General features: G+C 27.7%; 3 protein-coding genes and 1 non-coding gene across 9 annotated transcripts; all 4 read right to left on the reverse strand.

Annotated features, from left to right (window-relative positions):
- Window positions 1–1,655: 1,655 nt before the first annotated feature.
- Window positions 1,656–1,727, reverse strand: TRNAH-GUG (transfer RNA histidin (anticodon GUG)). The gene has a single exon. It is a non-coding gene; the product is annotated as a tRNA-His (tRNA).
- Window positions 1,728–2,109: 382 nt separating this feature from the next.
- On the reverse strand, window positions 2,110–3,410 carry LOC131169234 (S-adenosylmethionine decarboxylase proenzyme-like). Its single transcript, XM_058140262.1, has one exon. The coding sequence runs from the start codon at window positions 3,408–3,410 to the stop codon at window positions 2,340–2,342; it is 1,071 nt and encodes a 356-aa protein (XP_057996245.1). The 3' UTR covers window positions 2,110–2,339.
- Window positions 2,110–4,674, reverse strand: LOC110657826 (uncharacterized). Its single transcript, XM_058140263.1, has 3 exons — window positions 4,491–4,674; window positions 3,791–3,936; window positions 2,110–3,694 (listed from the first exon to the last, which is right to left on the reverse strand). Exons 1-3 carry the CDS (start codon window positions 4,657–4,659, stop codon window positions 3,674–3,676), a joined length of 336 nt encoding a protein of 111 aa, XP_057996246.1. The 5' UTR covers window positions 4,660–4,674; the 3' UTR covers window positions 2,110–3,673.
- Window positions 4,675–7,360: 2,686 nt separating this feature from the next.
- On the reverse strand, window positions 7,361–15,663 carry LOC110657824 (pre-mRNA-splicing factor ATP-dependent RNA helicase DEAH10). Of its 6 annotated transcripts, XM_021815189.2 has the most exons (15): window positions 15,581–15,663; window positions 15,307–15,432; window positions 14,045–14,209; window positions 13,928–13,974; window positions 13,755–13,835; window positions 13,456–13,672; window positions 12,556–12,973; window positions 12,001–12,204; window positions 10,962–11,122; window positions 10,184–10,369; window positions 9,709–9,979; window positions 8,885–9,099; window positions 8,563–8,697; window positions 8,370–8,388; window positions 7,361–8,010 (listed from the first exon to the last, which is right to left on the reverse strand). In XM_021815189.2, exons 3-15 carry the CDS (start codon window positions 14,143–14,145, stop codon window positions 7,840–7,842), a joined length of 2,226 nt encoding a protein of 741 aa, XP_021670881.2. In that variant the 5' UTR covers window positions 14,146–14,209; window positions 15,307–15,432; window positions 15,581–15,663; the 3' UTR covers window positions 7,361–7,839. The 6 variants fall into 6 exon arrangements, with proteins under 6 accessions (XP_021670881.2, XP_021670883.2, XP_057996242.1 ...); XM_021815191.2 differs by having other exon boundaries at window positions 9,709–9,940; window positions 15,307–15,648; XM_021815190.2 differs by having other exon boundaries at window positions 7,870–8,010; window positions 8,196–8,388; window positions 15,307–15,648.
- Between the last annotated feature and the right edge of the window lie 8,397 nt (window positions 15,664–24,060).

The raw sequence follows: 24,060 nt of genomic DNA on the forward strand, positions 1-24,060 counted from the left end.
GAGCGAGTAAAGGGTACTGACGTATCCAGGGAATCAAGGCGCTTGGGTTGATTAAAGGTGGTACGCGCCAACAATACGAGACTCTAACGAGCTTTTTCTTTTAGCAACTTCCTGAAAAAAATTTAGAGAATATAAAAATGTTTTTTATTATTTAAAAAAATATTATTTCAATTTTTAATTGAAAAACTCAACTGATTTGAACCTATACTAAAAAAATATATATTTTTTTTTAATAATGTAAATATATTAAATCTTAGGCAGGTAAAAGAAAGAATGCAAAGTTGAATCGCTCCAAGCAAAGTGTCATTATAAAGTATTTTGTGAGCAATAAAATGAGTTGTCCTATTACATTCTATATGCACAAAATGAAAATCACATATATCAAGATCATGTGTTAAAATTGATGTATATCATAAAAATTACTAATTGTGAATCTCCTTTAAACATAATAGAAATGAAATATTTATTCTTAGCAAGTAAAATCACTTCTCTATAAGACAGAGCTTCCAAAGTAAGAGGATCGATAATACCTATGTATCATCTAGTACACCAACTTAGCATATGTCTTAATGCATTCCTTATTATAGTATCAATGTTGTTCAAATTCTTTCTTCGATTCACCGTAAGATTAAAATTAATTTTGATGGTGTGAGAAATTGGAGGAGTCCAAATAACATGGGTGAGGAACCTAATTAAGGTGGCGGTCCAAAGGGGTAGAAGTAAATTTTTCGATTGCTTTAATGGTCTTAGCAATCACCACTTGGAAAAGTTCAATTTTTACTCAATCAAATCTTGCTTAAAAATTCAAGGAAGAATTTAGCTTTATTTCAGTTTTCATATTTGATTCAGTTGTTGAAAATAATTGATAGTTGATAGATATCTAAATATGTTTAAAAAATTAAAAAAAAATCATTGTTAGTTAATAAAACACTTATTAAATAAGTGTATTATTTTTTATTTTTTGATAAAAATAAATTTAACCCTAATTCAAAAAGTGATTCAACTTGATTAGCTCAAAAATAATATTATTGGCGTTGGGCTTCATTGCTTTTGCATTTTTCAATATAAAGAAGTTACGATGAGCATATTGCAACATTATTAAAACTTTTTTTTTTTTCATTTTATTGATGAAATAAAATAAAATGTAAGAATTTTAAATTATAAAATTTTTCTTTGTTAATAATAATTAATGAATTATTTAGGATTACATTTTTAGATTATTTAATTATTATTTATTTATTTCAATGATAAAATAAATAATATAACATATTAATAATTATATATTTATTATTTTAATAATAAAATAAGTGATATTATATAATAAGTTAATAATTATATATTTATTTTAATAATAAAATAAATAAAATAATATAATAAAATTAATAATTATATATTTATTTTAAAAGTAAAATAAATTATATTATACATATTATTATTAATCATTTTATATATAATAATAATAATAAAATATAATTTTATTAAATATTTAATATAAATTAATTATTAATCATTAAATATCAATAATTATATTTAATAATTAAATCAAATAGATTTTAAGAGATCTTATTGTGAAATAATTTTTTTGAAGAAACAAAGTTCAAAAAAAAAAAAAGCTGAGATACGTCATTTTGTTACGATTAAAAACAAAATAAATTTGTGGCTGCTGGGATTCGAGCCCAGGTCTCTACGGCCACAACGTAGAATTCTTACCACTAAACTACAGCCACTTGGTGCTATTGCATATGTATTTAACTATAAATATAGAATTATTATTTTTTTACATCCATCTTCATCTTTTCTTCTAGCAAGGTCCTCTTCTTTCCACGCAGTTAGAGTGGATTTTTAAGTTTCACTCTCTTCGAAAACAGATTTCATTTGCTTTCCTCAAACAACTACCAGCATTTCAAATGCCCATATCTCATAGGGTTTACAAAAGTTTACTCCCAACAATAGGTCATTGCTGCTTCAGCTTCTAATTGCAATCCTTCCCCGACCTCCCGACACACAAAAATAATAATAAAAAAGAAAGGACGAATACTAGGTAAACCATAGCAAGAATCACAAACAAGTTGCTGCAACACAACACCAACTAATGGAAAACCAACAACATTAACACGTAGAATGAATCCACTAAAAATAACAAGTCTGCATAAAAGCCCAAACATTTAAAATACTGCTGCCCTCACATTTGAGGCCTTAAGGACTACGACTTGTAATGCAAATAAAATCGAAGATAACATCAATACTACTGACATTGCTGTCATCAGGCAAGGCATAGCCTGAAAGCATTTATTTTATTTAAATATAGATGCAAAACATAAAGAAATAGAATATTGAAACTAATCCTCTTCTTCCTCTTCTTCCTCTTTCCAACAGCATTTTAGAGTAGACCTAGGAGAACCACAGTCCCCAGTCCTAACAAATGTCCGGTAGACGATGGAACCCCCCATTCCAAGCTCTTCAAGGCTCCTTTCTCCACGACAGTATCCCTTAACGTCGAGTGAACAAGTCTGCACTAGTTGTTCACCTGCAACACCGGCATGTACAGCAATAGAGAACTGGCTCGGCTGGAAACAAACCAACACCCTGTCAACCAAGTTGTTCAGACTCACTTCTTTTGGATCATATCCTACTGTTTCGAAGCTCGCATAGCTGAAACCATCTTCTGGAGTAACATGGATTGTAGAAATAGCAGCTCCTTCAATACTATTCATTGAATAACCACATGGATCAAAACCAAAATCACATATCTTAGAGTCTGGAAGAATCTTTCTTATGCCAGAATCGATAGTCATAGTACACGCAGAAGCTGATTGGGTTTTGTAAAATACAGAAGCCTTTTCTCGGTGCAAGCCAGTCATGCACATTTCTATGGTGTAAACATGGTCACAAGAGATTGCAGGATCTGCAGATGCAGAGTAAATATGCCATTTATGTGGGCTGTCATACCCACCCATCACACAAGCCTTACTTTCAGCACCAAGCTTCCCAAAATAACTATCCAGGACACAAACTTCTTCAGAGAAACTGCGATGAGGATATGACTGAGCTCCAGGGAAAATGAAGCTCCCACGAGTATACCTCACAGATTTGACAGCAAGAGAAAGGGCATCAGCCAGCTTCAAGATAGGCGGGATTGCAAGAAGCAGTTTCGTAGTCCCACAGGTTTTGATGATGATCTTGTAAGGATATACAAAGAGGCTAGACTCGGAAAGGACATAAGAGTCGACATGATCATTTGATAGTGAATCAACAATAGTGCACTCAGCTGGTCCAAGAATCTCGTCCAAATGAGCCTTGGAAAGAGTTCGAAGGCCCTTTCCTTCAGGATCAACAAATATGCTAAGCTCAAAAAATGTTATTTCTAGCCTCTTCTCATAACCTTCAAAACCAATTGCAGAGACAGCCATAGCCGTATTGACCGCCAGAAATTATTACAGTGACAAAGTATTCAAAGATGCAAAATAGACCACAGTCAAAAGCAGTGACAGTTGCAACTTGCAAGAGAAATGTGTTTCAGCAATCACAGTTGAAGATGTTGCAGTTGTTAGGAAATCGAAGTCGCAGAGAGAGGGAGGAAGAGGAAGAGATCGGTTGAAGAAGCAACTAAAAACTATGGCAATTATATTATAGAAACCACTTTAAGTGGTGGCAGGCAGCCTACTTGAGGATATCAGGATGGTTTGCGAGCGCACTGCACAGAGGAAAAAAATGGAGACATAAGAATTATTTGTTCTTCTGATGAAAATCCACAATCATAACAACAGTTTAAAAGAACAGGAATACTTACGTTGGAGTAAGCGGCAGATCTGAACTTCTTGATGCCTCCGTTGGGTCGAATGTCTTCAATGCTGTAACCAAGGGGAGCTTCGTAGAACAAGGATTTACTACTAATCTTCTTCTTCCCACCTTTTGACTCCATTAGATCATCCAGTCCTGTAAACACAAAAATCAATTAGTGAGGAACATCATCAAAATCGAGAAAATCAAAATGCAAAAGAAATAAAAATTAAAAACCGCCATGAAACAAACATAAACTAGCTCAAACACATATCTGAGGAGCGAATATCAAAGGAAATTAAAAAATATATATATATTTATGAGATAGATTTAAAAGCAACACGATTCACAAAGCCATACTCAACCAGATGCAAAAACAAAAAGAAGTATGATATCTCCTGATAAAGAATACAAATTACGCATACAAATCCGAATCCAGGTCAAGCAGAACAAACCAAAACCAAATCCAATAATGAAACAGATAACGCAGGTCCTATAATTTCTAATCAAAATTAAAATTTTACATATAATGCCATAACAAAGGCAAAAATTAAAAATAATACAGAAAAAACCCAAGAAATATCAAAAAAAAAAAATACAAATATAATAGTAAGTTCTTTGATATATATATATATATATATATATATATATATATATATATATATATAAGGGAAAAAGAAAACGGAGATTTTAAGATTAATAACACTCACCAGATACCAAGAGAAATGTGAGGTTTTGATTAACGAATGATAAGAGAGAGAAACGAAACCCTAGAAATTGATCGATAAATGATGAGGCCGCGTGCTCCCGCCCTTTGGCTTTTTCTCTTAACCGAGGATACGATTGCTCTTTGCGAGGAGGGCGGCGGCCAGCTTCCATGCAATGCGTATATTAATAGATAGGCATGCCAGTGTTTCTGCATCTAAATTACACTCTTGCCCTTCACTCGCTTAGTGGAAGTTTCCACATTTCAGGGTTTGTTTGGCTAAAATACCCTTGCTAATTTGCTGGGCATGGTGAATTAACTTCCCCGAATTCGGTGCCGTTTTTTATAAGAAATTTGTTTTAACCATTACAATTTTTTCAATTGCCAATATTTTAAGCTTTAAAAAAAATTTTGTGTGAATGTATATAGAAAGAAAAATAATATCATTTGATTATTTTTTTCATGGATCCAAACACATTACAATAGAGAAAAATAAGAAAAAAAAATTAAAGTTAAAAAAAAAATTATAACCAATAGCTTCAACTTCCTTGGGTTAGGCCCAAGAAGTTACTTTTTTTAGGGAGAGAAAATTAGCTCCTCAATTTTCTGGGAAGTTAAAAAAATAATGATAACTAAATAAGTAATATTTTTTTACTTATTGAGAATTTGAAGTTCCTTAACAAAATCAATCCAACTAAATAAATGTCTTAATAAATAAATTAACAATTTTAAGGGAACAATTATTATTTAATTGATTTATTTTATTAAAATTAATTATTTATTATTTTATTTTAAAAAATAAATTAATTAATCTTTATATTTTTTTTGTTTACTTTTTAATCTATTTATTTATTTTAGATATTAATTTGAATTCTATTTAATTTCTATAAATTGAAAAATAAAATTACATGATATCTCCTTATTTTTAACTTTTAAAGTATATAATTTTTGTAATAGTAAGTTTTTCTCATTTGAATATATTAATTAATAGAAATTTTAATTTAAACCGGATAGAATGACTAAAGAAAAAATAGCATAAAATATAAGGATTAATTAATATAATTTTTAAAATAACAAAAATTTAAATAATTAGTAACCCTGATTTATATTAGATGAAAATCATTAAAAGGAAAAATAAAAGAATAATTGCGAGGTCAAAAGGGGAATTTTATTGATTGAGGAATTTGAAAGAAAGAAAAGGAAAAAGATGAAGATCCGTTCTGCGACGGAAAGGGCCAGAGCCTGGGCACTGCTTCGTCGTTGATGAGACACGGAATGAGGATTGGCTAGTTAGGGGCCCATGTCCTGTCCAATTTTTATTGGAAAGTGAGGGCTTCATTTCATGAATGTCCTTTTTAATTTTATTATTATTCCTTTATTCTCCCCACTGATGCGTGGCTCCCAAGTGCTTTGGCTCGTCTCACCGCTTGCAAATCATATCCATTCTTGTTATTTTCTTGCCGAGAAAGACAATTGAATTGGCCGTTTCTCATAGGCCCATGAAAACTCAATTTTTATTGGAAAAGTTGAAATTAATTTATTCTTAACTTTTTATTTAAATTTAATTTAATTTAAAAATAAGAAAATTAAAAATTTAAACTTATTATTTTTAACTTAAATTAAAAAATTTAGCTCTAAACTCAAAAATTAATCTTTTTAATTTCTATTTAAATAAAAAATTTTAAGTCATAAATTTTAATTTTAAATTAAATTAAATTAAATTAAAATTAAAATTTCTAAATTAAGATATTCAATGAATTTATAATTTTTTTTATAGTTGTTAACATTGAACCGATTTGATCAGTTTAACCGAGATCTGATTTATAGTCAAAATCTTGTTTATAAAGAACTGAATGTGACCCTCTCAAACTGGTCGATTAACCGATAATCCAACTAACCTGATCTGGCTTAAAGAAGTTAAACCGGTTCGCACCTTCATTAAAAAAATTAAAATACAAGCCAACATTTCTAATGTTTGAAACGCCACACCAACGATATCTACCAGCAGCTCACAAACCATCTCGGCCACAATAATTGACTTACGATCTTTTGTTTCAATATACATACATACATTTACTATGGTGATTATTTTATTTCATAATTTTTTAAAAATTATTTTACATAAATTGAATTATTATATATAAAATATATTAAATTTATTTTTTATTGTTTTTATGATAAAAAAAAATTAATTTACTTCCTTTTGTATAATAATAATAATAATAATAAACTGGATTTGTTCTTGGTTGCTGGTTTATTATTGGGTTTGTTTATGGATATTCTTCGATTTTTTTAAAATTTATTTTAATTTAAAATAATAAATCATTTCTATTATTTATAAATTAAAAAAATCATATTTTATTAAATTTAAATTTATTTGATTTTAATTAGAAAATCCTGACTTTATTTGAGCTAAAAATTGATTTTGAATAGGATGTTCAATTAACTTTTTTTCGTTTTGATTCTTAACACCTCGAGTTTGAGTTAAGTTGAGCTGAACTAAGGTGAAGCATCCTAATGAGTTTCCCATTTGCTTTAAATCTCATTTGCATCAAAGCGATAATTATAAGATGTTAAATAACCTGTTGAATTTGCAAATTAATCCAATGCAATTCTTTATAAGCGACAAAGCAGCAAAGATCCATAAAACAGCAAAAACGGAAACACCTATGTTTTATTTTTACAATCAATAAAATCTTAAAGGTTATTTATTTATTATTAAAAGAAGATTGGCTGATGGGGTATGCAAAATAAAAGAAAATTAGATGGAGACAATTCGAGTATGATAAGGTGATTTGGTTTAATAGATTTTTGGCATTCAATTACAAGTTTAGCAAGCCCCTACATGAAGAAAAAACAATTAAGATAAAGACATGTTGGAAATTTTCAACTACCAATCAATGCAAGATGCAAGACACATACATAACCATCCAAGAATATCATCAAGTTTTATACACTGAGTTGGCTATAAATCATGATGAAAAGCATCTTAAATGGTAACAAAGTAACATAACATGAAATTATACAGAGAGAAGGGAAGGAGGAGAGGAAGAGGAGGGTTGGGAGGTGTTGGGTGTGGATTTACCGGGTTAAAAATAGTAGCACCACTGAACCCAAATGGTGAATTGGGACTCAGCCCTATGCTCTCATAGGGCTCCCCCACATCAACAAAATTCAGAATGAAATCTACATGAGCTGATTTTCAACAACTAGGCTCTCCATCATAGAAATTCAAAATGAAGGCAAAATTAAAACAGCATCAGCATCCTTCCTTGTATTGGCCGGCAAAGTTCATTGGGAATTGACAATTCTCTCTGTAGGATGCTCCCAATGACAAATAGCCACAACACCAACTAGATAAGGGTTGAAAATGAGAATCCTAAACTTCTGCTATTCCCCTCATCTACCAATGTCCAAAGGGATGGACAAGGAGATGCAAACCGTAAATCAAAATGCTTGAATGCATTATCAATCATCACCCTCAATGGTAAGAAACAGAGATCTTCCTTTTCTGCTATTTCCAGCTGCAGGGTAAAATATGAGGAATCAACCCACAATTAGCTACTGGATTGACAATTCACAGCATTTGATTCAAATTATTCAGAAAGAGAGTTTTAACCAAGGATAAATAAGTTCAAGAAAAGCATTCAAGCAAATGACCATATAATTGAAATAATCAGATTAATATATTAGCTGTGAGAATTCATACCGAAAAATTTTAACTCTGCATGGCATAATAGTGTGGAGCAAGCTCAGTCAACCATAAATAATCGATTCTAGTTAGGTTGCGGATGTACTTATTAGTGGTTTGGACTAGTTCATTGAAAATTATGCATTCTGCCTTTGACTGGAATAACACAGAAGAAGGGTGAATCTGCACTACCTGTCCACTTGCCAAAGCCCTGCCATTTAGTTCAGCAACTGTGAGAAAGTTCAAGTAAAATAGAAGGATAACAACAGATGGTTGGATATAGTGACTGACTAGTTACAAATGCTGTTAAGGGTATAAACAGGAAATAAACATTGAAGGACCAGCCACATGAATTTCAGATGTTATATCAATGCAAATTCAATACCTGTATGTTCCCTCAGGCTGCTTCAAAGCTGCATTAAAGAAAAAGGAAGCAGCAAGGCATCTGCGGAATTGAAGATGGTCATCTCCACAGGACGAAATACAAAGACCCATTTGTTCAACATGCCCTCGAATTTGACTGCACGTGAAAAGAACAATTTAAATTAAAGAACACTAAGTAGAGGAATTAGAGAAATTCAACTTTACAGGATCCTTTTAATAGCAGAAGTCATGTTGAGAGGAACACTTACAATGTCAAACATACAGGTAAAAAGAGAATAAACTATGAGGAAAAAGAAAGAGAAAAAGGAGAGTAAATAGCCAACCTGTGAATGTCACAAGCATGCCTCAGGGATCGACCATTAATAAAATTTTCTTTGCACCAGTTTCTCAGAAATTTTTCATTTTTTCCATGGAGATTTTTTTCATTAACGACTTCCATCTTTCTTTTTTCTAAAAGTCTATCTACTGCCCGATATACGTTAACTAAAGTAAGATGGTCTCCATCTGGACTTGCAAAGCACTTCATTGCAGTTCTCGCCTGGTCAACAGGAATACAAAATAGTGATGCTTAATGGAAAGTATTATCAATGTGGGTAAAATGATGGTGATAGCACAACAATTACAATATGCAAGTCCACATGCATCCCATAAATAATGGTAAAAAGGATTTTGCAGCTGGAAAAGACGTCTTAATATACAGTTTCACACCAAGTATGATCGACATTAACAAATATCGCTGATTGGAAAGAGAGAATTTTCTTGGTCCAGGTGAATAATACATTATTCAAAAACCACTCTCTTATTTCTCTAGGCCAAACAAGGGAAAACATAACTTCCCACCCCACTTTCATTCCCCAGCCTTCTCCCCTTCCCAAACAGGCCATTTAAGATCCAAGCTTCCAAGACTTAAAAACTATGGAGACCCATGTTTCCATCATAGATGAAAACCTAGCATTTTCAGCTTTTCATAAAATCCATCCATGATACATTACCACCATTTCCTGACTATTTTTGCTTATATTTGTCAAATCTAATTGCTCAGCTAAATGGAGCCACTGAAGAAGTGATTGTAAAGCATATTGCACAGTATAACTTCATTTGTACAAATGCAGACAAAAATATAATAGGAAAATATGTTCATGCATACCTCATCCTTCTTCTCGCGAGGGGCATAAAAAATAGATTCCACTGAGAGCATCGCAACAGTTATCAACATTTCTTCCAAGCAATTGAACTGACTAGCTAGGATGAGAGCTTTTGAATAAATAGGATCTAAGGGAAGCCGAGCCATTTGATGCCCAATAGGTTCTGACAACTTACAGTCATCTGTCAAAGCACCAAGCAGAAACAGATGCTCCAACGATTTGATGATAGCTGCCCTGTTCAAGTGCATAATGAACTCAGGAAATAACACACTTCTGTAACAGATTAGATGATATATTCAGTAATAATAGTGCAAAAATGTTAACACCGCAAAAATTACCACATGCAAACCGAATAGTAATGATATTTTAACATTTTTATGCAGCATAAATGAATAAGTAACTTGATCTTGGGCTACACCAAAAAAAAATGAATTCAGGGAAAGATAGTTGGAGATATGAAAAAGCAAATAAAATTACCTAGGTGGCTTTTCCATGAAATCAAACCCAATGATATCATCAACACCTAGAGCCTTCAGCTGCAAGATGACATTTGAGAGGTTGCACCGCTTGATCTCTGGCTTTGTTGAGTCCTCAAGTTTCTCAAACTCACACTCTGGATAGAGACGAAAGCACTTCCCAGGTCCTTCACGCCCTGCCCGTCCACTGCAATAAGAATTGAACAGTTATTCCCAATTTTTTGTTCATAAGCATAAATTTAGTTTCAACAATTACCAAGCAGATTTTTTATCATACCAACATAAAGATATAAGAAGAGAATAAGAACCACGAATAAGAAGCAATGAGATAACATCACTTTTTTTTACAATTAAGCTTCTAAGAGCACTATATATTTAAAAGCAAACTAACTTATTTCTCAATCAACCTTATCAAATAATCTTATGTGTCCAGCACTTAAATTCACATAGAAAGCGGGTGAAGAGAGACATGTATCCAATCATACAAAACCCAAAAACCAAAGAAGAAAGTTAAAAATGACCATTGACAATGTTCACAATTCAACAATTATGGCAATAAATCACACATCTCCTACAACCAATCCTATTATAGGGAAGTTCAATTAGGGATGAAATGCATTTGTTAACTAAAGTCACCAATAAAATACTACATGTAATATCTACGAGCAATTAAAACTTTGTCAAACGTTCTTGAAAAATATTCAAGGGACCATTTGATTCACTTTTTCATAGAAAGAAAATTTTCCATTCATTCCTGAGGCATAGTTCAGTAGGAATACCTCCTTTGAAGAGCCTGAGCTTTTGAAGTTGGAACAATTATCAATGATTCCATCCCTTTGACTGGATCATAGGAACGTGCTTTTACAAATCCTGGGTCTATAACATACTTGATTCCAGGTATTGTCAGTGACGTCTCAGCAATATTTGTGGCCAATATTACCTATACAGAACATTGTATGATTGTACAATATTAAATAAATTAAAGGTTTAGAGTGTGCATCACATATGCAATAAGTATTAAAAGTATTGTAGACAACCAAAAGCATCTAGAAAAACTGTATTACAAATTAACTATAACAATCCACATATTGTGCGTCCATGTATCTTTGTCTACATGTGCATCTAGAGATAGATGGGATGGATAGATGGATATGTAATGTATGCAATCATTATATTCAAATAATGATTGCAGAAATTCTTGCACTTCATTTTTCTTCTCCAAAGATCATACTAAGCAGTATACACATAAAAATTAACATTACCATCATGACAGGGTAAATATGCAAATACATGCATAACCAGTTATTGTATCAAAGACACTAATGGAGCACAGCAGGAAATGTGGATCCAAACATAGTTATAGCACCAACAGGCAAGGCTTATGATTTGATTACCTACATCATTTAGAGCACAATCTAAAAATTGACATACAATCGCCACAATCCTCAAGAAAAATTTATGCCTCAAATGAAATATATATAACGTTGATTCTACAGGATTAAACCTATGGGACTTAAGAAATAGCACAAAGGAATAATAAAAGAGGGGGAATAAAAAAAAAGAGATAAGGGGAAATAATTAAAAATAAGTAAAAATGAAATAAAAGAGCCTATATTCCAAATGAACATATTCAAACTTGAAAAAATCTTTCTAATTCCTGAAGAATGAGAAGAAAAAAGGATTGTTAGAGATCAACGCAGATCAAACCATCTAAGCGTAATCCTGATCTAGATATTACTTCAAAACCCACAAACAAAAGCAAGTGCCACCTGATTCAGACACCTAATAAAAGCTAACTCAAATGCATTATTAAGCTACCTTACGATGCCCAGGTGAAGCCGGCATGAAAACCCGCATCTGCTGCTCTGATGGAAGAGATGAAAATATGGGAACAGTTAACAACTTTCGATTGGCTTCAGGTAATTTATGAAGTTGTTCTTGCACAAGTCTTTCAACAGATTCAATCTCTTCTTGCCCAGTTAGAAATACAAGTATATCACCAGGGGTCTCCTCCAAATGAATCTAACAAAACATTGTAAAAAAGGAGTATAAGAAGCCATATGATAAATTTGAAAACAATTGTAAAACAAGGTTTATGAGTCTAAGTGCTAATTAAAGAACTTGAGGAATATCTTGAAAATAACCAAACTGAAGAAGATAATGAGAAAAGATTGATTTATGTCAATTCCATTAAACCTATTTTGGGATAAAAGTGAAACTCAATTTAATGGTGTGCATTACAACAAAGAACATGAAAAACCAAGTTAGAAAACACAAATAGGGGAAAAAACTTTGGTAATGCAAGAAGATACTCAAATTGCTTGATTAAGGACAGATGCAATACAAAACTTGAGAAGAGCACATCGTAATAACCTGGAATATAGTAACCAAGGTCGCATCAAGATAATCTGGCTCAGGATGAAAAGCATACAGTATATCAACATGATGTTGGCGCCCTTCAATATGAATAGCTCTGGCACAACCAAAGTAGTCAGAGAAAACACGAGCATCCAAGCTGGCAGACATTATGATTAGCTTCAGTGGAGGGAATTTTCTGCCATGGCAATGCTTGAGAAAACTAGTACATTGAGTACCAGTTCCTTTCCCCTTCATTGTCCTATTGTTTGACTTCTTATCATCCATATTATCATGGTCCTTTATGAAGTTTGACCTCACATTATGCACATTTTTTAGCAATCCCAGCAAAACATCAGTGTGGACAGTTCTCTCATGAGCTTCATCAACAATGATGACTGAATATCTAGAGAGGTAAGGATCCAATAATGCTTCCCTGTAAGTATATCAAGACTTGCATCAATTCATATTGAATAAAAGATTCATGACTAAGCCTAGATAGGTAAAAAATAAAAAAAAATGAAAAAAAAATTAAAAAAAAAACAACTATCGGCATGCAGCACCTAAGTAATGTAAACAATTTTGCCCATCTTGACATCAAAAATTCATCATTACCTTGTATGAAATTTTCAATAAAGTAAATATCAAAATTCAATTAGATAAACCTTTAGATTTTTCAGGAGTTTCTTTCACTTCCAATTCTATTCCTATTTCAATAGGAGTTTCAATCTACATAATTCAATCTACAATTACCAATGCCTGCATAAAAAAGAACGCCAACTATTGCAAGCAACATCTTTAATCCATATATTTTATCAAAGAAAATAAAACTTCTTTACAAAACTCTAATAGTTAAAAATAATACTCAAATTTCAACACAGCAAAACAATATTTGAGGTAATAGATATGGAATATTACCTGAGTAACAATCCATCAGTCATGTACTTAATCCTTGTAAAGCTAGAAGTTTTGTCATCGAACCTGATGGAATATCCAACCTTTTGCCCCAATTCAACCTCACATTCCTCCGCCACCCGTTTTGCCACGGAGACCGCCGCAACACGCCTAGGTTGAGTTATCCCAATAACTTTTCCATCGCAACAGAACCCAGCATTGAATAAAAACTGAGGTAATTCTACAGATAAAATAGCAAAAAAATATTAATTAAATTAAAAAAAAAAATCATCCACTAAGCAAACAGAAAAGAACAATCTTACGAGTTGTTTTTCCACTTCCAGTTTCACCAACAATGATCAAAATATCATGGGTTTTAACCTCCTCAACTAGTAGTTCCTTAACTTAAAAAAAAAAAAAGTGAATGAACAAAAATCAACACAAGTTTCAGAGTGAAACACAAGAACAGAATGTCAAAATAGATGTGAAAGAAGACCTGATGCTATTGGTAGAGACTCTCTCTGCCTCTTAATCCTTTCTCTCCTGCATTTGACTCAAAGTCACATTAATTCTAAAAAATTGGAAAAGAATTACAAAAAAGGGAGAATTTTACCTGGCCATAGAATTGGGATTGCGAGGTTTATTGGGGAAGTTGGAGTGGGGCTTTTGGGCTTGAGGATTGTTTCTGGGTCCGTTTTGCACCATTGAAGGCATCAGTTTCTCTCCAACTCTGAGAAAAGGGAAAAAGAAAGCAGAGGTCGAGGGGGACAGAGAGACCCTGGAGTTGCAGAGGAGAAGAAAAAAAAAAGTGGTTAGAAGGAAATGTAGGATTCTATCATGTTTGGTTAAATTTTAAAGGGTAAATTACAACTAAGCCCTGAGGTTAGTAAAACCCACATATTAGTCCTAGTGTAAATTTGATTAAAAAAATAAATATATGTCCTCCGGACTGCATCAAGAAGAAGACGCTCATTGCAGCCATATGCTCTCCACACTGCACATGCTGAAAACCCACAAACCTAATCTGCATAGCAAACAACACATCCAGCACATACCATTTTTTTCATTTTTTTGATAAGCAAACTATTCTTGTTCCCTTAAATTATTATTTTAACCAATTCATCATTGCATCTATGTACAAGCAGGAATCATGAAACCTTTTCTACTACAGTATGGATCCTTCTATGAAAATATGTGTAGTTTAACGAAGACAAAACTTTATAACCATCTTAACCTAGAGAAGTTTGATATTCTTGGAAATTTTATAGGAGTAGCGTCTAAAGGACTTTATTTCACATTTAATTTTTGGCTTTTTTTCTGGTATCAGCAAAAGAAAATTATATTTATAATAAAAAGGTGCAGCACTTATGGTGTGCATAAAGCACGCAGCCCAACTACTCAAGACATTTGAATTCAACTTCACATTGTATATAAGACATTTGAAGAAATGAAACAATCTTATTGCCCTCCACCACACCATCAGTTTTTTCCCCTTCCTCTTTATGTATGCATGTGATCAAGTATGTGCCAGTGCAGTTGTTGTTTTCATGAATGAAAGCATAGGATTAAGTATTTTCAGGAATGAAATTCCAAACAATTAAGCATACAAATTGTCTAATCCAATTTCAAATCAGCTAAGGCCAAGCAGAAAACATAATCATCCAAAAGAAACCGAGTTACAAGAGACTAATTACAACACACAACATAAGCGAGTAACCCCTAGTAATCAACAGCACCAAGACATAAAGAAGGATCAAATTAATGATAAACACATAACCTTCCCATGCAGACAACAGAGTCCCAAATCCTTTTACCAAAGAAATAAACGACAAGGGTCGTGTTGGAGGCGAAGAATGAAGCGGTCAAGACACAAACCTTGCAGATATGTGCAGCAAATTGCAGGAATCGGAGAGTCCAGTTAATGACGGCGACAGTTCACCCCGTGGCTCAACAGACAACGCTACTGCTGCCTTCTGGGCGCCCTTGTTGCGATAGCTTCCCCTGCCTCGGTCCAACAGAGCACCCCCAGAAATTGAATGTAAGTAGAAGTAGAATGTAAGAAAAATTAAGAATCTTTAGCGCAAGAAATTTGAGAAGAAGAAAAGATTGAAACAAAAAGAAACTAGTTTTGGATTGGAGATCGCCTCACAGAGAGATAAACTGAGAGAGAGAGCTTTGAGCTTTTTGCAGGGAGAAACGAGAGGGTGTTTGGTTTCAGTCAAACTTAGTCCTATATAAATAGATTAGGAAATTAGTTTTTGGATTAGATTATAAGTTAAAAAATCTAAAACAAGTAATATTTTATTTATTTATTTTAAAATAAAAATTACCTTATTTTAATAATTATAACACTTAATTATATATTTTTATTAACTTTAACTAATTAAATTATTTTTAAGTATATTTTAATTAAATATTTAAATTATTTATAAGTTATTTTTATATAATTTTATTAAATAATTAATTATTATTTTTAATTTAACACATATAATAAAAAATATATTTTAAATTAAAAATAAGTAGAAAAATTAAATACCCCCTAAATATTTTAATATTTTTATAGTAGATTTTATAATATTTGTTACAAAATTTATTATCAACCTAATTATGTATAATTCGAAATCGATTAATATTCTCAGTGTTTAAATTCATCATTTAATATTGTTGTATTGAAAAATAAAATACGCTAACCATTTAATTTTATATATTTAAATTAATAATTTATATAAAATATATTATTATTATTAATTTATATTTTAAAAATTCATAATTTAATTAAATATTTAAATATTATTTAAAATATAATATATAAAAATTCATAAATACTATTATAAAATATATATTTTATATTTAATTAATTATTTATATAAACATATTTACATAATAGATAATTAATATAGAAAATTTACATTCAATTCAAATATTAATTTATAACATTATCACTAATAACGTTTAGTGATGTAATGTAACTCATAAAAGGTTAATCAGATTCTCTCTCTGACCGGAGAGAGAAAGATAGAGGGAAAGAAGCTATTAGATTAATTGTAACCATTAATTTTCTCTGATATCTAAAATAAAAAAACTTTTATATATAGAAATTAGATTGTTTGATAGGTTAATAGATTATATAATTGAATAAAATATATATAGTATGAAAACAACTATTATTAGGTTAATAGATTATATAAATTTTTTTATTAACTTTTCATATATAATATAATACTATGATAATCATATTATTATTTTTAATAACCTTTTTCTTTTTCTTAGATTTTTAGTGAACTATTTATATTATATTAATTGAGAGATTTTTTTTATATATAATTAAGACTTATTATTATAAAGTTTATTTAAGAATTTTAATTAAAAAAATAGTGCCAAAGTAAATTTGAGATTTATGAATTTTAAATAATTTATTAATTTTTGAAGCATATAAAATTATTTTTTATTAATTAAAATTCAATATAATAAGCTTGTAAATATTTGAAACAATTATAAATTAAAGAAACTGAGATACAGTATTTAAGCTCTTTTATTAATTTTATTATATTAAATTAAATAATTTTTAATGAATTAATACTATTTATGGTAATAAGATTATAGAATTACTAAATTTTCAAATTAGGAATTATAATATTTTATAACATCAAATTTTATAAAATTTAAAATAAAAATTAAAAAATGATTTTTACGAATAATAATAAGAATAATTATTAATTTCATACTTTTATGGAAAAAAAGATACTGTAAATCAGTCGATGATGACAATCTCTTATATATGATATTTTAATTATAATAAATTTTAATTATTTCATCTCCATATATCTTCTTTAAACACAAATCAAAATTCAGTTAAAGGGATAAAATTATTAAGTCGTATTATTTATAATTTATAAAAAAGTTAATTCAAAGGTATTTATAATATAAAAATAATCTAATATATATATATAATTTTTAATTAATGATTTTTTTAAATTATCATTTTTATTTACAATATAATTATTTACAATAAAATAATAATATCTCTTAATTAAAACTATTGTTACTTAGTTCAGTATCTTTTATAAATCATTTTAATACATTTGATTTCGTCTCTCATATATATTTTTATATATATTATAAATAAATTAATAATTTAATATATAATAATTTTATATTTATTATAATTGTGAATTCTTTTATTTGTATGTATCTTTTCATTCATTATTCTTTCTTTTTCAAGTTATATTTATATTAATTTCCAAGTTATAATATATAGAATTATATTGTATAAAAAAAAAAGTCCTCTATCTTTTATTTTTCAATATTAAAGCTTGATTAAAATTTAAAAAAAATTGAAATTAAAAATAATTATCCGAATTTGTGACCGACTAAGCGCAAACTACTTAGGCGGAGTTAGAAACAGCATGTAACAATTTAAAAAATTTACCGATATTGTAAAGAGTTCCTCACAAGTAGTTATATATTTAAAACAATAAAATAATGCATACAAGGCTTCTTAATTTAATATATTATATATAAAATTCACATAATTAAAATTACATTCTCCATGGTTTCTCCTTAATCCATCGATACTGTTGTGAGCTTTCAATCTAGAATCTTGTGAGAGAAAAATATATAATTTACAAGGATTGATGTGATACAACAAAAAAAAAGTAAATTATATTATTACATATTAAATAAAATTAGTGTATCTATTATAGTTGAATTTGGAATAAGCCTACACATGAAAGCTTCGGCAGTTTCTCTATGCATGTGAAGCTCGAGATTCTCCTTGGTATCCTTTCTACATATAACATGCTTATCCTAAATAATGGAACCTGCTCTAGAAATAGAAAAGCATCAACTTAGTTGGTTTCGATCCACATAACATTACCATGTTTGACATCCAAGTAATATTGTATGTTTTCAAAACAAGTTTCTATTAAATCAAATAAAGAAGTGATATTCACACTATAAAAACCTTTATAATTAAATATTGGTAAAATTAAAGAGTTGTTGAGCATGAGTGAGAACCAAATTAAAATAAGAGGAGTTGAATTTCTTAAATGCAAGCGATGTTGATGCCATTGCAACTGCAGCTTTTGCTACTACATCGGGTCTTGGGAAAGATATATTAACTTGTAATAGCATCTTTTTTTGTGTCATGGTTTTGACCTTTGCCAACCCTTGTTATCCAAATTAGGATCGTCCACCTTCAAAGAAAGAAATTTAGAGTATGATATTTATAAAAACTAATTAAAACGTGAATTCAAAGTAACCAAGAGATTATACCAAGTGGATAACTTGGATGTATATAGAGCACATCTAGAGAAGAATTGGCATTGATGAGATTGTTATAATAAGCACGCAAATTTAAAGTACAAACACAAATCACACAATATTAAAAATAGAAGAAGAATAACACATGATTTAACATGGTTCATTCATAAGGTTTACGTTTATGGGCAATACAAGAGAAAAAGTTTCACTATGATGAAAAGAGCAAGATACAATCAATCAAAACTCTCAAACTCTAACCCCAGTGTGCTTTTCTGAATATCTCACAACTCTACCACAAATTGTAGAATATTATAATATTTATAATGGTCCACATCGTAATGGCGTTACCTTCACACCCCCAAAGAGATCAGTGATGGGCTTCAGGCCTGAGCCTATTGGCCCATGCCCTCCACTACCACCACAGATCTCATTTTTTATCCCAATTGGATCGCAGAGCGAACCTTTCGGGTCGGGTCATAATTCAGGTCCATGAAAAAAATATATCCAAAATTTAAGCTACAAAAAATAACAGAGATAATCATTTATCCACTTCAGCAATATCCGAGCATGCTGCAATTGCTTTACTGTATACATATGCTCTCCATATCCTCTCTAGAGTTTTCCATTCTACAGATTTGCTACATCCAACTTCTGAAGAGTTTTTGATACCACAATTTGGTTTAATGACATGGTCTACTCGATACAAGTAAGGAAACATTATCAAGCATAGCTACTTACAAGGACCATTCGCAATCAGTAAAAAACATTTTAAAACACAATTAATACGTTGATAACAAAATCAATATTTCAAAAATTATTGAGGCTTATTTTTACATATACATACTATACATTAAGTTAGTTCTAATCAAACATGAATTTAGCTCTTCATTATCATAATATTTTACCGAGTTAGCACAAAATTAAGCTTTACTATCTTGCTAAAAGCTTATCTAAATTAAAGAAGTACCAATATCAATAACAAAAATCACAAGTAAACTGCCATATATCTTAAACACTTAACCTTGTTACTCACTCCACAATTGTTGCACAACTCAATAGTAGGAAGCAGAAAAAGGGGGGGAAAAAAAAAGACAAATATTTAGATTTACCTTTTCCAGATAAATATTGTTATAAAGATTCCACAATTCTTTTGCAGTTATGGAAACATCTAGATGATGCAAAGATAAAATTGGAAGTCACCTCCTTGAGCTCATCATGACATTCCCTACATAAGAACAAGCACAGCAATGAAATTCAACAATGATTTACCAAAGAAAATTGTAAACTAAAATAAATCAAGAAACTAATTAATCCTCAGTCATAGCAAATGCATCCATCATATTTTGCTCTTGATCACTGCAAAATAACATATATAAGTGTATAAACAGAGAGAAGGAACGCATAAAGAAACAATGAGTTACACAAAGAAATTATAAATTCAAATTGATAAAATTTATTCATCAATGGAATTTTATTGTGTTTAGAATTACTTATCTAATAAAATTAAGTTATTAAACTAAGATAAGTTAACGTGGTACAACTATATAATTATATTTTTGTAAAATTACAATTTTCACTTTATTTTTTTACATTTTAGAATATTTTTATTTTATTTTTTAAATAACTAATTAAACTTAGTATTTTTATTAATTTAAATAATACAAAAATATAATTGTAAATAATTTAAAAAACTAATAATATTTTTGACAAACCTAATGTTTTTCCTCCCCCTTTCCACATTTATAGATACTTGTTTTTACCTTAACATGCGTTACACATTTATTTACTCATTATATAAACTCGTGATTTAAATTTTTTTATATAATTTTCTTTTAATTGTCATATAATATAATATTTTCATTATATATTATTTTTAATAGTCATTTAAATTTAGTTATTTATTAGTATGACTGTATTTTACTTATAATTAAAGTTGATTCAAAATAAATTGTAAAAAAATAAAATTAATAAGTTATATTACTTTATTCAATTGAAATACTATAAATAAAACAAATGAAATGGAATTTTTAATAAACATTACTTTAGTGATTAAAATATTATAAGTAAAATACCATAAATATGGTATGGGAATATGAATATTTTGATTTTATAAATTAAAATTTATTATTTACTAAAAGTTATTTTCAAAATAGTTTTTATTTTTTATAATAAAATTATTGTAGTTCATTTAAAATATAGATTGTAAGGCAAAAAATATGTACTTTATTGCTTGATTTTATTTTATTGTAATAAGAATTTTAGAACTAACAATTTTTATCATTTTTTGCACTTTTATAAATAATAAAAATAATGAAGAGTTTGGAAATCCTAATATTCCCCCCTTCCCACTTTTTAATTTTTTTTCAACTTCTTACTATTATAGTCAATTTTTTAATTTTTGTGAAATTTACATTGATTTTAAATATTTATTATTTTTGGTGAGCAGTAAAAAATGAAATAAATTAACAATTAAAATTATGACTAAAAGATAAACCAATGATCAAAACTACGTCACATTAATTAATTTAAATCAATTTTAACTATAAGTTAAAAAAACTTTAAAACCACGCTATAATTATTAAAAACATTAGCTATAATGATAAAAATTTGAAAAAAAATATATTTTTTAATATTAAATCTTTAAATTATATATTATCATTTGCTATTAATAAAATTATTTATGAGTTAAGATTTTTATCGATATAATAAGTATCTCTTGAAATAAGATTTATAATAAGATTGAGATTTTAATATGTTAATTATTATTTATTGTAAGTTAAAAATTACAAAATAATTTGATAATTTCATAAATTCTTCTATTCATATTTTTTATATTAATTAATTAATTATTATAAAAGAATACAATACTATAAGTAAAAATTAGGTTAATAGTTGAATAATTTTTTATTATTTATTAATATATATATATATATATATATAATGTAATGTAAATTAAAAATTAAAAAAAATGAAACATATAAATATGGAAAATATATGATGAAAAGTTAAATTATATAATTTAAAAATATACTATTATAATTATATATCATACATAAATTTTATTCTTTAATATAACTCCAAATACTTATATATTTATATAATTAAATAAGGTTAAAAAATAAAAAAATAAAACCTTTATGTTAATTATCAATTTTAGTAAAAACTTTTAATTTTATCAATTTAATCATAAACCTTTCCAAATATTTTCAATTTCAATAATAAATTTATTTAAAAATAATTAACTCATTAATTGATCAAAATAATTTAATTTTGTTATTTATTATCAATTTTAGCTACTCCTTTTAGTTTTATTAATGTATTCAATAATTTTAGTGTTTTTATTAATTTTAACAAATTTCATGATAAAAAAATAAATGAATAATATATATAATATTATTACATGAGTTTTTATTTTTTTTATTTCTTTCTATTTATACTTTTAATTCACATATTTCTGATTATTTTATTTCAAATTTAAGGTAAAAAAATAAATATTTAAAAATGAAATATGAACAAATAATAAAATAAAAATAAATATAATTGTAATTCTCAAAACGATATATAAAATTGATTAAAATAATATTTTTTATCAATTTAAGAATAACTATTAAAATTGATATAAAAAAATTAACTAATATTAATAATTTATGCAAATATTTGAATTGCTTTTGTCACATAAATAATCTAATTATACTAATTGCTAAAATTGAAACTAATGTCAAAATTTAAAATTAAATTGATAAAATTAAAAATTTGACTAAAATTGAAGAAATTTATAAATTTTTTTATTTTTTTAATCATTTAGCCATTAAATAATAATATAAAATTTATATAAAAAATAAAAATTTGAAATAAATAAGTATTTAAATTTGATATTATGTTTTTTTAATTATATTTTAATATAAAATTAAAAATTTTTTAAACAATTAATTATCCAAGTAAAGTCTAAATAATTTTTATGAATAGTATTTTTAAAAATTTTGTTAATATATTTATAAATTATAATATTTTATTGATGTAAAAAACAAAATTAATTTGAAAACAGAAATGATTAATAAAAAATTTCTAAGATTTTTTTTAGTTTTATTAAAATTTTAGTTGATTTTATTAAAGTTATAAAATTAATATTAGCTTTATTCTGTTTACCTAAATTAGTCAAGGTTGAAATGCAATTATAATAATTTCATTAAAATTTTTAATAAAAATTATTTTTTAATTTATTATGTTAACAATAATTTGAGAATATAAAATTATTTATTTTACCCTTAATAAAAATGAAAAAAATAAAATTTTTTATACATAAAAATAAATTTTAAGATTGATTAAAGATATATTTTATCAATATAAATAATTAAAAAAGGCTATAAATTTATGACCAATAATGTAATTCAAATTATGAATTTTAATATGTAGTTTACACTGGATTTTTATTTAATTAAATATATAAATTTATTTATTTTATTAAAATAAGATAAATAATTTTTAATGAATTAATAATACTTATAGGATTATAATTATAAAATTATTATATTAAGAATTATAATATATTTTTTTAGTATAAGTAGAACAATTATTAAATAATATTAAAATTTTAATTTATATTAATTATTATAATGTTTAAAATATAAAATTATTAAGTATTTAGTGTCAAATATTTCGTTGCTAAAAGTTATTAGTGATAATATAAAATATTATAGAATTTACACCATAAAAGATTTAGTGATAAATATTTTATCGCTAAAAGATTAACGACAATAATGTTTGAAGTACACTTATCGCTAAAATTATTAGTGACATATATTTGTATCGTAAATAGTATTAATGATGAATTTATATGGATCAGTTATATTTATTGTCTTTAATTATGCATTATTGGCAACAAATTATTTATTTGTCGCTATAAATATATTTTTTTATATTTTTATAAATAATAGATAGATTAATAATATTTTTTATTTATTAATATTTTATATTTAATTGAAGTTAAGTATAAGTAGGAATAATAATTTTAAATTTATATAAACTCTAAAATTAAAAATTTTAAATTTATATAAACTTTAAAATTAATCTAAATAATAAAAATATAATTATAATTAATTTTAAAATTAAAAGATAATTTGGATAAAGATAATATTTCATTCGTTCATATATATATATATATATATATATATATATATATATATATATATATATATATATATAATTAGTTTCAAACAAGAAGTGGACCACTAAACTAAATTAAACCTCACAGGTGGAAAGCAATTTCTTAATGTATTAGTATCACAATGATTTCATATAGTATTTGATATGAAATGACGAACAAATATTATTTAGATATTTATATAAATGTGATTATATTAAAAAAAT

Source organism: Hevea brasiliensis, chromosome 17 (genome assembly GCF_030052815.1).
Source record: "Hevea brasiliensis isolate MT/VB/25A 57/8 chromosome 17, ASM3005281v1, whole genome shotgun sequence".
In the NCBI taxonomy this organism is placed as follows: Eukaryota; Viridiplantae; Streptophyta; class Magnoliopsida; order Malpighiales; family Euphorbiaceae; genus Hevea; species Hevea brasiliensis.